The sequence below is a fragment of the Ursus americanus genome, chromosome 2, assembly GCF_024610735.1.
Source record: "Ursus americanus isolate L20-20 chromosome 2, mUrsAme1.1.p, whole genome shotgun sequence".
In the NCBI taxonomy this organism is placed as follows: Eukaryota; Metazoa; Chordata; class Mammalia; order Carnivora; family Ursidae; genus Ursus; species Ursus americanus.
In genome coordinates, this window is record NC_142128.1 from 49,291,450 (window position 1) to 49,305,027 (window position 13,578).

Consider the following 13,578-nt stretch of genomic DNA (forward strand, 5'->3'; position numbering starts at 1 on the left):
GGCATTCATGAAGCCATGATCTCCCAGACCTTGGGGGCCCCAAGAATCTCGAGGACAAGCACTTTCCTCAGATCTCAGACAACTGAATTCAGAGGGAAAAGGAAAATGTGTGTCGGCTCTGAATGGGACCAAGATGGGAGCTGAGAAGGCTTTTCACACCCAGGACCCAACTATAAACGAGATCAGATGTCCCGGTCACAGCTTTGGCCACCACTCTTACTGGGTCATATCATGAGACTGGCCCCAATAACTTCAACATCCCCTCTTTCAGGAACACATCCGTGGCCCCCCCAACTCTTGTGTCCCAACAAACAGCTTCCTCCCACATCCCAAAGAGCACACAGCACGAAATATTACAATGTGTCTGTGTGATAAGCCGACTCTGTCCAAGTGGCAGAGACCGTGTCTCATTCACATCTGTCTTCCCAGAACCTAACACCATGCTTGGCTCACAGAAACTCCCCCAGGCACCCTGAATGAACGAGCAAGCCCCCTGGCTCAACACCTCCCAGGCAGGGACCTCATCCACCTTGCAATGTCCCTCCACACCTCACAGAGGGCTCTGCCCGGCAAAGCGGGCAAGCTGTACCCCACTAGCCCTCGGATGAATTGCCTATCTGTCCACTCAGGAGGTCGGGAGAGCAGGGACTTTTCAGTTCTCAAGACCTAGCAAGAATTTCCGCTTTGTCCTGTCTGCCAACATCCACAGGGCAAAAGCTCCTCTTTGGCTCCCAAGAACACGAGCTACATGCCACCAGCTGACAAGTGATCGGCCAGTCGGTCAGCTGTTGGTTCCATTTATTCAAAGCTGGACGGCTGATCTGCTTCTGCCACTGAATCGAGGGAGCCTCGGGACGCACGTAAGGCAGCCCCTGGGAAGTGAGCCGGGGCTGCCCTCCCTGGCTTGGCGACTTGGACCTTCAGCCCCGGGTTCTAGGAGCGCAGACTTCCGCCCCCAGATCCGACCCTCCACCCTCAGAGTAGAACTGCTGACTGAGACCCTGGCGATGGAAATCAGGAGGGAGGGGGCGCGAGGCTATTAGCAAATCAAAAGGGAAGACAACAGAGGCAGGAAAACACGGTGGCAAATTCAAGTGCTCCGTTTCTTTTTAAAAATCCAATTATAGGGAGATCTGCTTTTAAATAAAACAAGCATGCCCTTGTTACCGAGTATCTCAGGGACTCTTCATAGAGAGGCAAAACCTTTTTCATCACATTTTTCTCATTACAAGTTGGATAATAGGTACGTCTTAGTGATTCCCTTTGACTCTTCCACTTTGCACACCCACACAAACACACAGGGTTCTAACAATGCTCTTGTTCTGTCTGGGTCTCAGATACAGTCTCAGGCAGGTGGGTTTGAACGCTCCTTGGAATATTTGCATGCCCTCTCTTCTGCTCACTCATGCTGATATGCACAGATCCTCACCTCCGACCATCCCCTCTCCCTCCCTCTCTCCTGCACGCACAGACACACTCCCGCAGAAACACACTCCGAGTGCATATAAACATACATGCCCTCTTCCTAATTCACGGGCATCCGGCTGTCCCCATTTCCCGATCCCCTCTGGCCCCTCCAGACAGGTCCCCCGGGGCAGCCCCAGCGCCGGACTCACCGCCAAAGCCTGTGGGAAACTTCATGAAGTGAGAATAATTCCCATACATGTTTACTCTTCAGTTCATGTTCCTCTCGCGCGCGTCTTCCGGAGATCACGGCCTCCCGGGCTCCCGAGCGCAGCCGGGCTGCCTTCAACTTGGGCTAACAGGAGTGGTCATCGCTTCCTCGCAGCCCGGGCAGCTCCGGCTGGGCCAGCCCTCCGGGATTAGTCTGGAATCTGCCCCTCGCTCGGAGCGGCCACATAGCGCGTCCGGGCGGCGCGGCAGCTGGTGCCTGTCAGTAACCACGCACAGCGCCGCCGCCGCCGCGCCCCGCCGCGCACGGGCTCCTGTTGCTGCTTTGATTCACTCGGGGCTGGGCCGCCGCGTGCGCTCCGCCGGCTCCGCGCCTCCCCGGGGCGCTGCCGGCCACGGGCCCAGCGTCGGCGAGCCCAGATCTCTGCGTGGCCGCCTCCCCCCCACCCCCCGTAGGTCAGGAGCCGAGGGCGGAGGAGGGGGGGAGGTGGCAGGGGCCCTGAGACTCCGGAGGGGCCTCCTCCTTGACGTGCACCCACAGACGCCCGTGGGGTTTTAGTAAAATGCATTTTCGCACTTGGGCTCCCGTCCGTCTAATGCACTTGGTGTTTGATCTGTGGCAGGGGGCAGGGGTGAGGGCCAGGAGAGAAGAGAGCCCCTTCGTAAGCGCAGGTTTGGAGAAGTGTGAGATTCCATCCCCAGCCATGGAAAACTAAGCTAAAGCTTCCCTTGGGTGCAGGGTGGGCCTCCCCTGCTCTGCTGACCAGAAGTGCTTGTCTGCCCTCTAACAGAAGCCTGACAGGTGCAGGTGGGAGCCAGAGCTCATTCACAGGGAAAACGTGTGAGCAGGGAGGCCGCGTTGGCTCCAGGTGGTGGTGGCCATTCACCGGAGGGACGCATTCACCCTGGAGACCACTGTGGTCCAGCCGCTGTTCAAAAGGCACCACTGAGTCTTCGCTGAACCAGAGACTCTGTTGGGTGGAACCCAGCCACAAATCAAAGTCTACGTATCCCTTTGATGTCGGGATCTGTCATACAGCTTTCCTGACAAGCCACTGCTGGGCCTATACTTGGACACCTCCAATAATGGGAGGCTCACTACTATCCCATTCCATTTCCGGGTAGCTCTTACCATAAGAAAGTTTTTAATTGAACTGACATCTACCTCTTCTCTGTAGCTTCTGCCAACAGGCTCTAGGGTACTCCCTGTGGCCACACAAGAGGAGCTTGTGGGGATCTTCTGCAAATTCACAGATAAATACCCCATGCCCATAATCTACTTCTCCAGGCATTCTTGCCTCATTCAGCCATCCCATGTATCACCAAGCATTCGAGTTTATATACAACCTATTCTTTTTCTAGGAATATACTTCAATTTCTGGAGACCCTCAGGAAGGGAAAGGGGGTTGGCCGGACCTGAATACAGTACTTCAGCTATGATGCGGATCTCCTCCCCCTGGTGTTTGGGTTGGCAGGGCGAGGAGGTGCTGTCAGCATACGCACCAGGGTCGTGGACTGAGCCCTGAGAGGCTGAGACAGGATGAGAGGTTGCCCTTGATGCGGGATGGCACACGGACGGAGACTCAAGACTCAAGTGCTAAGAGAACCCAGAACAAAAACTAAGAATAAAGGCCCAGGGACAGGAACAGAGTCCGGACGATGAGGGAGGAGGAGGCCAGATGGGGATCAGAGCCAAAGGTGATGACCAGGAAGGAGGAGGAAAGATGCAGGCTGTCACTGGGGACGCGTGGCATGGCCGGGACTTCCTTGGCGGGGGGGCTAGCCTCAGAGGCTTGGTTGAGAACTGGCACAGATGCGGGCCGTGCAGAATACAGGGGGACTGTGCCTCCCTGCGTGGGCTCCTGGGCAGCCCCACGTGTGGATTCGCGTAAAACTAACTTGACAAATGACCCACCCACCCAGCTGTATTCTCTATTATACGCGTTTTTCATCCTCTTCTTGGGCGATTGGCTTTGGGGACAGCGTGCAATATCATCCTATAGGCCTCTGAAATGCAACGTTTGGGTTCACGCGTCACGCCGGATCTTCTGGGGTTCCTGCTTCTTTCATCCAGTGTATGTTATTCCTCTCCCCAAATTCTTGACTTCCGAAGATCTGACGCACTGCTCCCCATATTTTAGCTAACTTAGGGACAAAAATACTGAAAAAGACATAGCAAGGACGGCTTACAGCAGACCAGCGTACCATCGGTTTACGAAGACCATGGACACGTGGCTCATACAACATTCCTTGTGTGGCCGGAAGAGTCCGTGTCTGCAGAGAAAGCAAGTCAGAAGCCAGCCTTGCTGGGTACAAATCCCAGTTCCACTGCTTACAGCCTCACGATATCGGCAAGGTACTGACTCTCCCTGGGCCTCCGTGACCGCGCAGGCTTGTGATGAGGATTGAGTCTGCACTTGTTAATCACTTGAAAGATCCCAGATACTAATGCTCAATCTGTACAAGCTCTTTTGATGATGATGGTGATGTGACTGGAGCGAGTCCCTTCACCCCTTGTTTCTTTTTACTCATTGGTAAAATGGTGGGACAGGGCTAAATGAGTTCCCAAATCCCCTGCAGCTTAAAAATTAAATGCAAATGGATCCACCCCCCAATTCCATAACTGCCCATTTCCTCCACAGAAGTGTCTGAAGCAAGTATCTAGAAGCATAAACGACCATTTGGTACACCTGTCCGAGAAAGAAATGAGTTATTCCAGCACAACTGGCTTTTTGGTGAACCGGTGCTGGCCAGGGTTCTTCCACGTACTCAAAAACCATCCTTAAAAAGCTCTCCTTAGAGCCTTATTCAAGGTCAATGTCAAGATGATCTGTCAGCACTTTGTGGTAGACTCTACTCTCTCCCCCTTTCTCTAATTTAGCTGTACCTTGACCACGTTTGCTCACCGAGTAAAGACCAAAAGCCTTAGCCTGGCATGGAAAGGCCCCACCGTCTTGTCTCAACCTACCTTTTAAGCTCTATCGGGAGGAAAATGCTCTGGGATAGAAATCATAAGGCCCTGTGCCTCCAGCCCCACTGCTCTCCAGCAGTGTGACCTTGAGTAAGCTCATTTACTCTGGGGGGGAGGGGACACTCACACCACTCACCTCACTAAGGTTTCTGGGTTTTGTTTTTGTTTCATAATCAAATGGGATGAGAGGAGCGCATGTGTTTTGGTTTGGTTTTGGGATTTTGTTTGTTTTACACACCAAAGTTCTATACAAATACAAGGCAGTGATATCTCCTTGTTTGTCTGTTTGTTTTCTTCCCTTTCTCCAGTGGTCCCTTCTGGTCTGGCCATTTTGCTCACTGTGGGAACATAGTATGTTCACCCCAACTTATGGTTCATTGTTCATGTTCATTTACCTTCCCCGACCTGCTTCCCCACATAAATTGTTTTCCTACGTAAATGCTAGAACACAGTAGGTGCTCAATACATATTTTTGCATTAAAAAAATGCTTGATATGCTTATACCAAAATATCTTAGCGTTCTTTCCTTGTGATACCTTCCATATGATTTAACATCCCATAACAAGCCATAAACTTTGTCGTAGGTACAAGAAATACAAACGTGGCTTTTCTCTCTGATCCACATTTTTGGCTGGTACCACGGTGTCTTGTCTAAGACCATTATTGATACAACGACATTGGCCTGACCTAAGCCCTTCCCAGACAACCCCACTGACTTCAGTCACTCCACTGCTTCCAGCTGTTACTGGATTCTCATTAGGACGTCAAATGAAAAACCAAGTGCTCGCTGTCCATAGTGGGAATTAGCTAATTCATTCATAAGAATTCTGAGCTCACTTCTTGTCAAGGCTAATTATCTATTCCTCTTAAGTGATACGTTCTGCTTTTATTAAAGCCATTAGTGCCTTTGAGTAAATGAAAAGGGCATCTGTTTTCACTAGTATGTTTGACACAGACTCGGCATATCTTATGTTCACCCTGGTAATAAAAGGATATAGCTTTACCACTGGTCTCTTTGTGTGTGTGTGTGTGTGTGTGTGTGTGTGCGCGCGCGCGCACACGCACACACGCATGCTTTTGAACAACGGCAATCGAAGATAATATTTTGCGGTAAACACAAATAAAAAACCGAAGTCATTTATTAGGTATAAAATGTAGAGGCAAATACCTCTACACTGATGACATCGATTCATATTTTTATATTTGGGGGCGCCTGGGTGGCACAGCGGTTAAGCGTCTGCCTGCAGCTCAGGGCGTGATCCCGGCGTTATGGGATCGAGCCCCACATCAGGCTCCTCCGCTAGGAGCCTGCTTCTTCCTCTCCCACTCCCCCTGCTTGTGTTCCCTCTCTTGCTGGCTGTCTCTATCTCCGTCAAATAAATAAATAAAATCTTTAAAAAAAATATTTTTATATTTGTGTAGTACTTCACCTGCCTAATAGTATATAAAGTTCCGATGTGTTTTCCCAAATATTAGAATTAGACAGACCATACCGTATTACCCTATTTTATAAATGAAGAATTTGAGTCCAAGGTTGTGAAGTCAGAGAAGGAAAGAGAGCCACTCCAACCAGTCAGATTTCAGATGTGGTCTCACAACTTGGAAGTGACAGAAATGGATATAAAACCAGGCCCCCAACTCCGGCTCCCAGTCAATGATCCTTCACCAGACCTTGACCCTTCTCTTATTCATGATGTCTTTCTATTATGCGTGTTATGCGGCGGGAGGTTCTTACATATTGCTTTTTTCTCTTCGCTGTCACGCATTCATTCACTTATCACTCAGCCAACACTTACTGAGAGCTTTTTGCCTGTCGGTCACTGGGGATGCACTAAGAGACAATAAGATCAAGTCCCTGACCTCATGGAGCTTATGTAGTCTGATGGAAGAGCTGGAGAACAAATAGTCACAGACATAAATATATCATTAGAAGCCATGATAAGTGCTATGAAGGAAAATAATTGGATGAGATGAGAGACTATAGCAGGGAAATCTAATTTAAATTGAAAGGTCAGGGAGACTTCTTTGAGGAAATGACAGTAATACTCAGATTTAAAGAAAGAAGAAGATTCAGTTGGGGGAAAAGGAAGAGGAGAGGGGAGGAAGGACCAGGCAGAGGGAACAGTCAGTCTAACAGCCCCAAGGAGGGAATGAGCTCAGTGTATTCGAGAAGCTGGAGAGTACAATGTTCGGGTCTCCCCTTCAGATGACCTGGCTTCCAAGAGTTCCACGGGTGCACTGTCTCGCCCCTGATTCTGTGTTCGACGTGCCGTGTCAGCTGTGTACTGCTGGAACCCTCCCTTCCTGGCTTTGTCTCCCCTTCACAGGCTGGTCAGATTCAGATAACTCACTGTTTTCCAGGGCTGCCACCCCACTAATCCGTCTTTGTGTGTGTGTTCCTTCTGCCCCTCCGCTCACAAGAGCCTTCCCCTCTTTCTGTTCTCTGTCCAAATACCGCCATTCCCCAAGGCCGTTCTCATGGGTGCTTTTCGATGGCCCTCTGTTGGAACCACTCTCTCCTGGATTCCCACAGCCTGTGGTTGGGACCATTCCTGTGTCACTCATCACCTTCCTTCTTGTATGATTATCTCGAACGCATCTGAAAAGCCCTCTAACTAGGCAGGAAACCCTAAGTAACTAGAAACTGGGTCTGAGTCATTTTTTTGGCCCCAACAGCCTTTATGATGGTGTCTAACACATAATAGAAATCCAATAATGCACGATGAATGAATGAACGAACTTTTGTTGACTATGTTAACTGCTCCTGAGGTCAGCCCCAGGGAACTAGACACGAGGAGGTGAGTGTTCCTAGGCTCCAACAGTTTTTACAACCCAAATTTTATTTTCATGGGCTCCTTCTCATGGAACCATACACTCCCGTGTGGACAGGCTTGATACTGGCATGAGTCCGTCTTGGTGACTGAGAGCCTCTGAGGACAGATATGAGGTGCCTGACTCAGAAAGAGCACTGATTAGCTTTAAGTGGACACTGTCTCAGCTGTCACCAAAAACTGGGCCATTTCCATAAGGCCTAAAAGGTGTTCAAAGACACATGCTTCATCTGCAAAGTGTCATCCATGGCTTAGGAACCAGTCCTATATTTATCGTAGCCAATGGCTCCAGTCGCTAGTGAAACAAGCCATGTCAAACTTCCCCTAAGGGAGTGGTTCCCAAACTTGGCATTACAATTAGCTGGGAAGCTTAAAAAATTTGCAGAAGCCTTTATCCACCTCTAGAGATTATGTAATTGGTTTGGGGTTGTGTTCTGGGTTTGGGAACTGCGGAAAGAACCCCGGGTGATTATGGCACAGCTAGATGAGTTTGGGAACTACTGATTTAAAGAAAGAGAAGCTTCCTTTAACAGGAAGCTAAGAAGGAGCCATCAGCAAAAAATGAGTAATCACTTTCAGGGATAATTCCAAGGATCCAGGAAGATCCACTTTGCCCATTTGCTAGGACATGAGGTTGGAACTTATGAACCCAAGAAACTCTTGCTTAGCAGGAGGCGTGGTGGCTGAGGCCATCTGCTGTGTGGACTTAGTGTATACTGACTTGAGGTGTGCTGGGACTGTGTGTGACACAGTCACATCGCAGCCCGTCTCCCATCAGAATCTTGTTCATTAAAGGCACTCCCTAAAGGCTGTCTCCTCCGTCAGTCTTCCCTTACATAGGGTTAGTACTCCCACTGTTCTCCAAAACACTTGCTTCAATATTTATTACGGCACCAGTTTAATTTCCCTTCGTATCATAATTACTTGTTACACTAGGACCGTCTTCTTGAATACAGGGACAACTTCTTATTCATCTTTATAATATCAAAGAATCTAGCATTTTGCTTTGTACACAGTGAGTGCTTAATAAATGCTTATTGCATGGACGCAAAGATGACAGCTATCAACCAGACGGACTCTACCCCTGCTCTCATGGCACTATAAGCTACAAGTTGAAGGGTAACTTTCAACCACCCTTAACTCCAAACTAAATAACGTTGCTATAACGTTTTCAAGGTGGAAAGAACAGTTACAGAGATGCCTCCATTTCTTGGTTCCCAGTCAAGTGATGGTCATAAAACCCTCCTGGTCATAAACAACTCGACCACAGCTGCAAAGCACATGGGGGCTCTCGGGATACAGAACAACTGTGATCACACTGAGCTGCGACCAGAGGGAAACATCTGGTCCCTTCTAGAGAGAGGCCAGCAGTTCAAATATGGGACACTCTAATCCAGGCTGGGTCCAGATCCAAGGAGTCACAGCCAAAGAGGTGAATGTCAGCACCAGACCTCAGGAAGGCCTGTTCACGTCCCGAGAGGGAAGAAGAAATCCTGGAGTAGAGCCCAGCCCCCAAGACCAGGCCGCTGGCGCTTATATTCGGTTGAACAGACGTGCATCGCGCTGGCGACTGGCTACATATATTCAGGTGTAGATTTCGAGGCTGCAACCCAATCGCACACAGGCCAAGCGATCTATTTTCAGATCCAGCTCACTCTTGGGGAAGAGGCTCTAAATATACCCTCCAGTGACTGCAGGAGGCAGATTATCATTGCTGGCAGCTGAGCAGGGTGGGGCAGACAGGGACGTCAGGAGCCTCACCATTACCCTCAGCACAGCGCAAAGGCCCCACCACTTGTAGAGCTAAATTTACATAAGGGCAAGTGTCTGTTATATTTGATGGGGTTTCCATGTATAAGCGCCTGGCCATGGGCTCTGTATGGCAACCAAACCGCTATTTTGTCCCGTCGGAAGAGCCACTGAGCGTGTAGATGCCACAAAGGAGGACGTAGGCAAAACTGACCTTGTTCTGTTCTCAGGCATCCACATCAGAGGGAGGTCTTGCAATTACATAAGCAATGGTAACGAAATTTCCCCCTGTGCATAATACCCGATCGTCTACAGCATGCTTTTATAGCTTATTTATAAGCAGGTATGAAATATTATTAAAAGTCAATCCAAGGGGGCTGCAGTCAGAAAGGATGTTGGATGTTAGGACATGAGAATTTATCTTGCTGTAATGATTTTCTCTGTAACGGGGAAGGCCTTTGAGTTAGTGTTCAGCCAAGACATAGTTCTCTTACTGCCAAAAGCCGAACACTGTATAACTAACTCTATTTCCAGGCAGCTAATCCCGAAAGGCCAGAAAGCATTGTTCCAGAAGGCATGGAGCGAGAGCTGCATTAACCACCAGCATTCAGGTGAGTGCCGAATAGCAAACACGAACAGAAGTAGGTAAAGGCAGGGGGATAGTTGATCAGGGCAGGGGTGTGGCATGTGGAAGCTCTTAAAGTCGATGTTTAGCAACATCAGAGCGAGTTTGAGAAATCTCGGTACTCAGTGTATTAGAGGAGCCTCGGAAGAGATGCTCAGCCCAATTTAGCTGGTACCAACCATGGGACACCAAAGAGAATGAGCGGAGGAAGTCGGGACCTGAGACATTTGCCCCTGCAGTAGGGCTGCTCAAAGGGTCCATAGACCACCTGCACGAGACTCATCTGGGAGGCCTGTCAAACCCAGAGACTTCTGGGCTCTGCCTGGACCCTCTGAATTAGAATCTTTGGGGCTAGAGAGGGCCTGGGCGTGGGGGGGGGGGGTCTTTAACAAGCCCCACAGGTGATTCCCATAGGCAGCAGAATTTAAGAATCACAGCTTTACGGAATGGTATCTAGAGAAAGCCAAACCTTAACCGGGAATGCAGGCCACGTTGCGTGTTAGAGATTACTCATTGGCGCCTCCTGGTTACTCTGTAAAGCCAACGTTAATGTCTTTTCACAGCCTGAGCTCCTAAAGTCATGGTTATTACAAGTAGTGGAGTCAAGCTCGGGAAATTCTTTTGACTCTAAATAACGTGTTCTCTCTACCACCCTTCACCTTGAAGGTGCAATCCTTGAACTGTCCGAACCTCTGTCCCTGGCAAGCAGGAGGCTGAGGCTCTGGTCAGATGAAGGTTCTGGAAAAATGGGCTGAGGTCGGGGGTGAGGGAGGAGTGAGGGAGGAGTGAGGTGGTGTCTGCCTGCAGCTACAAGTTTTGGGAAGACTTAGCCGGGAGAAAGTAGGCCCAAGAGACGAGAAATAGTTCGAAGCATTCGGGATACAGAGGGCTGGCTGAAGAGGAACGGTCTGGCAAAAGGAGCCCCAGAGGATGCCCAGTTAGAGCCGAGCCGGGGCTACAGGAGCTGGAGGACGGCGGGGGAGGGGCGGATCTAGAAGCGGTTCCCGGGTGCAAAGGCCACGGGGAGAGGAAGGCTTTTCTGGCTGCCTGTGACGTCACCTTGGGCAGCTGTTAGTGTGAAGCGTTATTTCTGGAATTGCCCAAACATCACTGACTCTTAAGGGGGAATTTCAGACACATCAGCAGGCTGGGCACAGATATTTAAGGACTGGAGCCTTTGTGCCTCCTCATCAAAGCCTATGTCTGAGACTGATGCCGCCCCCTCCCGCCTCGGTCCTGCACAGATGCGGCTGGTCCAGATCCTTCATGGGCTGCAGCCAGCCAAGACTGGGAGGGCTCTGAAGTCAAAGGTGGAGAAGGCAGGGGCAGCAGAGAGGACTTCCCCTTGACATCCTGGCAGATGAAAACAGCTCCCAAGTGACTTCAGGCCACCAAAAACTAAAGCAGGAAGGGAGAAAAGTTGGTTAATCCTCTCCATAGTTCCTGAACATCCATTACTTCCCCACCTGTTTGCAGGGCAGGGCTACACCCTTTCTATCCTTCAGGGAAGGACCAGTCATGCCAGGCAATTGAAAAAAGCAACGATGATTAAGGCTAAAAATTCATCACCCCTTTTCCATTGGAAAGTAGGCAGAGGACTGTGTTAAAACTTCCATTTATTGATCAGTTTGCCCCTGATAGGCCAGGAGGACAGTGAGAGTGAGGTGGAAGGGCCCTCCCTCCGCATCCATCCTGTGCACTCCCGACAGATTAATCCTCCTAATGCATAGCTCTGATGGGAGCAGATACTCTTCATGGCCCCCCCTCTGCCCACAGAGGTTATCTACACTGGGTCCCCTTCCACTTCTCCAAACCTTCAGCCCTCTCCTTGGCTGAGCACACGCTAGTCCAGAAAAGTGCACGGCGTGCTCTTCCCCAAACACACCTAGCACACTCCTTCTCCTTTGTTCTCTGCTTTCACTCAAGCTGCTTTATCCTTCCAGAACATCGTCTGCCCCACTATTCATCCCCATTAGCTGAATTCCAGCTGGTCCTTCTCTGGGCACCTACATGTCACCTCTTCCTGATCCTCCCAGGTAGGTTTCTCTCTCTCTCTCTCTCTCTCTCTCTCTCTCTCTCTCTCTCTCGTCTCCCCCTCTCCCTCTTCTCTGTGTGGCTGTCTGTATCTCCTTGTCTCTCCCTGCTCTTGAAACTCCCACCCCCGCCTCCCAGCATTGAGTACCTCCCTGTTGTGATCCACAACTAGCTTAGCCTTGTGACCTTTGGGATTTCTCAACGTGAAGCATATCCACAGACTAATATCATTGAACTTGCTGCTACTATAACCCATCCTTCATGCCCTTTGAAATTCATGCTCTTTTCTCAATGTCCACTGAAGGCTTGGCCTAATTGTGATGAGGCAGGGACCTCAGTTTCCTTGGGGACTGGGGGGGGGGCAGTGAGACACATCACCCCACCTCTGTGGATCGAAGTCTTTTCCTTAGGAAGCTTTCCGTGCCACGTCCCCCATCCCTGCCCCCCAGCAAAGGTCGGGACCTTTGCTTCTATGCTCTGGTTGTACATCCACTCTCCCTTGCCAGCACACACCCCAAGTACAATTACACAGTTGTATAACTCTTTAACACCTGTCTCCTTCCACAGGCAGAAAGTTCCATGAGAGCAAGGCCCATTTCTCCTTTATTCATCAACGAATCCTGGGACACGGCTGGTAGGCAATGACTCGTTGGTGAATGGAGGACTGGCTTTTATCACACTCTGTGCTGGAAGATAGCTTTGTGTGCGCAGTGCGTGTTTTCCCCATCCTTCGCCGTCGAAGAATGCAGGGGATAGAGGACACTATTTGTACTCCCCAGCACTTCCATCGTGCCTTGTTCCGAGCAGGTGCTCAAAAGAAAAGAAAAGAAACAAACAAAAAGAAGTTGTTGAATCTAATCCTCTCCTGGGAAAGTAGTCCAAAGCCAGTGACGGTGAGTCAGTAACATCGCATTGATTCAGAAGCAGACACATTTAGTCCAATAAATCAACAAATGATTATTGAGCCCCCAAAAGGCATAGAATGTTTTGTCTGTCTCTCTGTGCGCCTGTCCATCTGTCTGTCGATAATAAGAAGGGTGGCTGTAGAGACCGCAGAGGGGCTGGTTTGAGTCCCAGCTCTGCCATTGGTACTGAGTGTCTGTATGACCTTGAAAGGTCAGATTCCCTGAACGTCAGCTTCCAGTTTCTTCAGCCTTTAAAATGAGCACAAAATTCTTAGTTCACAGGGACACGGTGAGGATTGAAAGCAGGGACGTATTTGAAAGCCTTTTGTAAAACGTGAAGTGTAATAACGTGTATAATTATTACGAGTGCGTGATGAAAAGAAAAGACAACGAAAGGAGACAGGGCTGTGAGTCCCAGTCACCCTCTAAGCAGTGAGGCACGATCCACGAGTGGGGCGTGAGGTCCACGCTCCCTGAGCCTGTCTGTCCTGACCCCTGACAGTCCCTAAGCTTCCCAAGACACAGGTTCATCATCTTGTCAAATGGGCTCCGAGGCGCCTGGCATCCTGGGAGGAGCGGGCTTACTAATAAAGAGATTGTCTTAATAACGTGAAGCACCGGGTGCCATGGTAACGGGCATTACATGATCTGGAGAAGAGCAGCTTTTGATAAGAATAGGGAGCCTGCAGATGGGAAAAGGGGGGTGGGGATGCACACGGGATGGGGGTGGAGGAAATGCAAACACGGATAGATGCAGAGTAAGCACCGAAGGGAACGAACAAACAGTATTGGGGGTGCTGGCCGCTCCGGGTAGCCTCTCCCATCTGTGCC

At 50.0% G+C, this 13,578-nt stretch overlaps 1 protein-coding gene and 2 long non-coding RNA genes across 5 annotated transcripts in view; 1 reads left to right on the forward strand and 2 right to left on the reverse strand.

The window, feature by feature from the left end:
• Positions 1–1,949, reverse strand: part of RXRG (retinoid X receptor gamma) — a 44,744-nt gene extending 42,795 nt beyond the window's left edge. The window contains exon 1 of one of the 2 annotated variants that reach the window (XM_045809679.2): positions 1,617–1,949. In XM_045809679.2, coding sequence (XP_045665635.1) covers positions 1,617–1,665 — 49 coding nt within the window. In that variant the 5' untranslated portion in view covers positions 1,666–1,949. The remainder of the gene's footprint in view (positions 1–1,616) is intronic. The other variant, XM_045809681.2, reaches the window with a different exon arrangement.
• A 4,026-nt stretch (positions 1,950–5,975) lies between these two features.
• LOC148110624 (uncharacterized) overlaps positions 5,976–13,578 on the reverse strand; it is a 36,260-nt gene continuing 28,657 nt past the window's right edge. Inside the window, exons 5-6 of one of the 2 annotated variants that reach the window (XR_015721803.1) lie at positions 12,394–12,996; positions 5,976–11,206 (exon numbers count right to left, since the gene is read on the reverse strand). This is a non-coding gene — a long non-coding RNA (uncharacterized LOC148110624). The remainder of the gene's footprint in view (positions 11,207–12,393; positions 12,997–13,578) is intronic. The other variant, XR_015721802.1, reaches the window with a different exon arrangement.
• On the forward strand, positions 9,637–12,517 carry LOC148110625 (uncharacterized). The gene is made up of 3 exons (XR_015721804.1): positions 9,637–9,794; positions 11,752–11,844; positions 12,410–12,517. It is a non-coding gene; the product is annotated as an uncharacterized LOC148110625 (long non-coding RNA).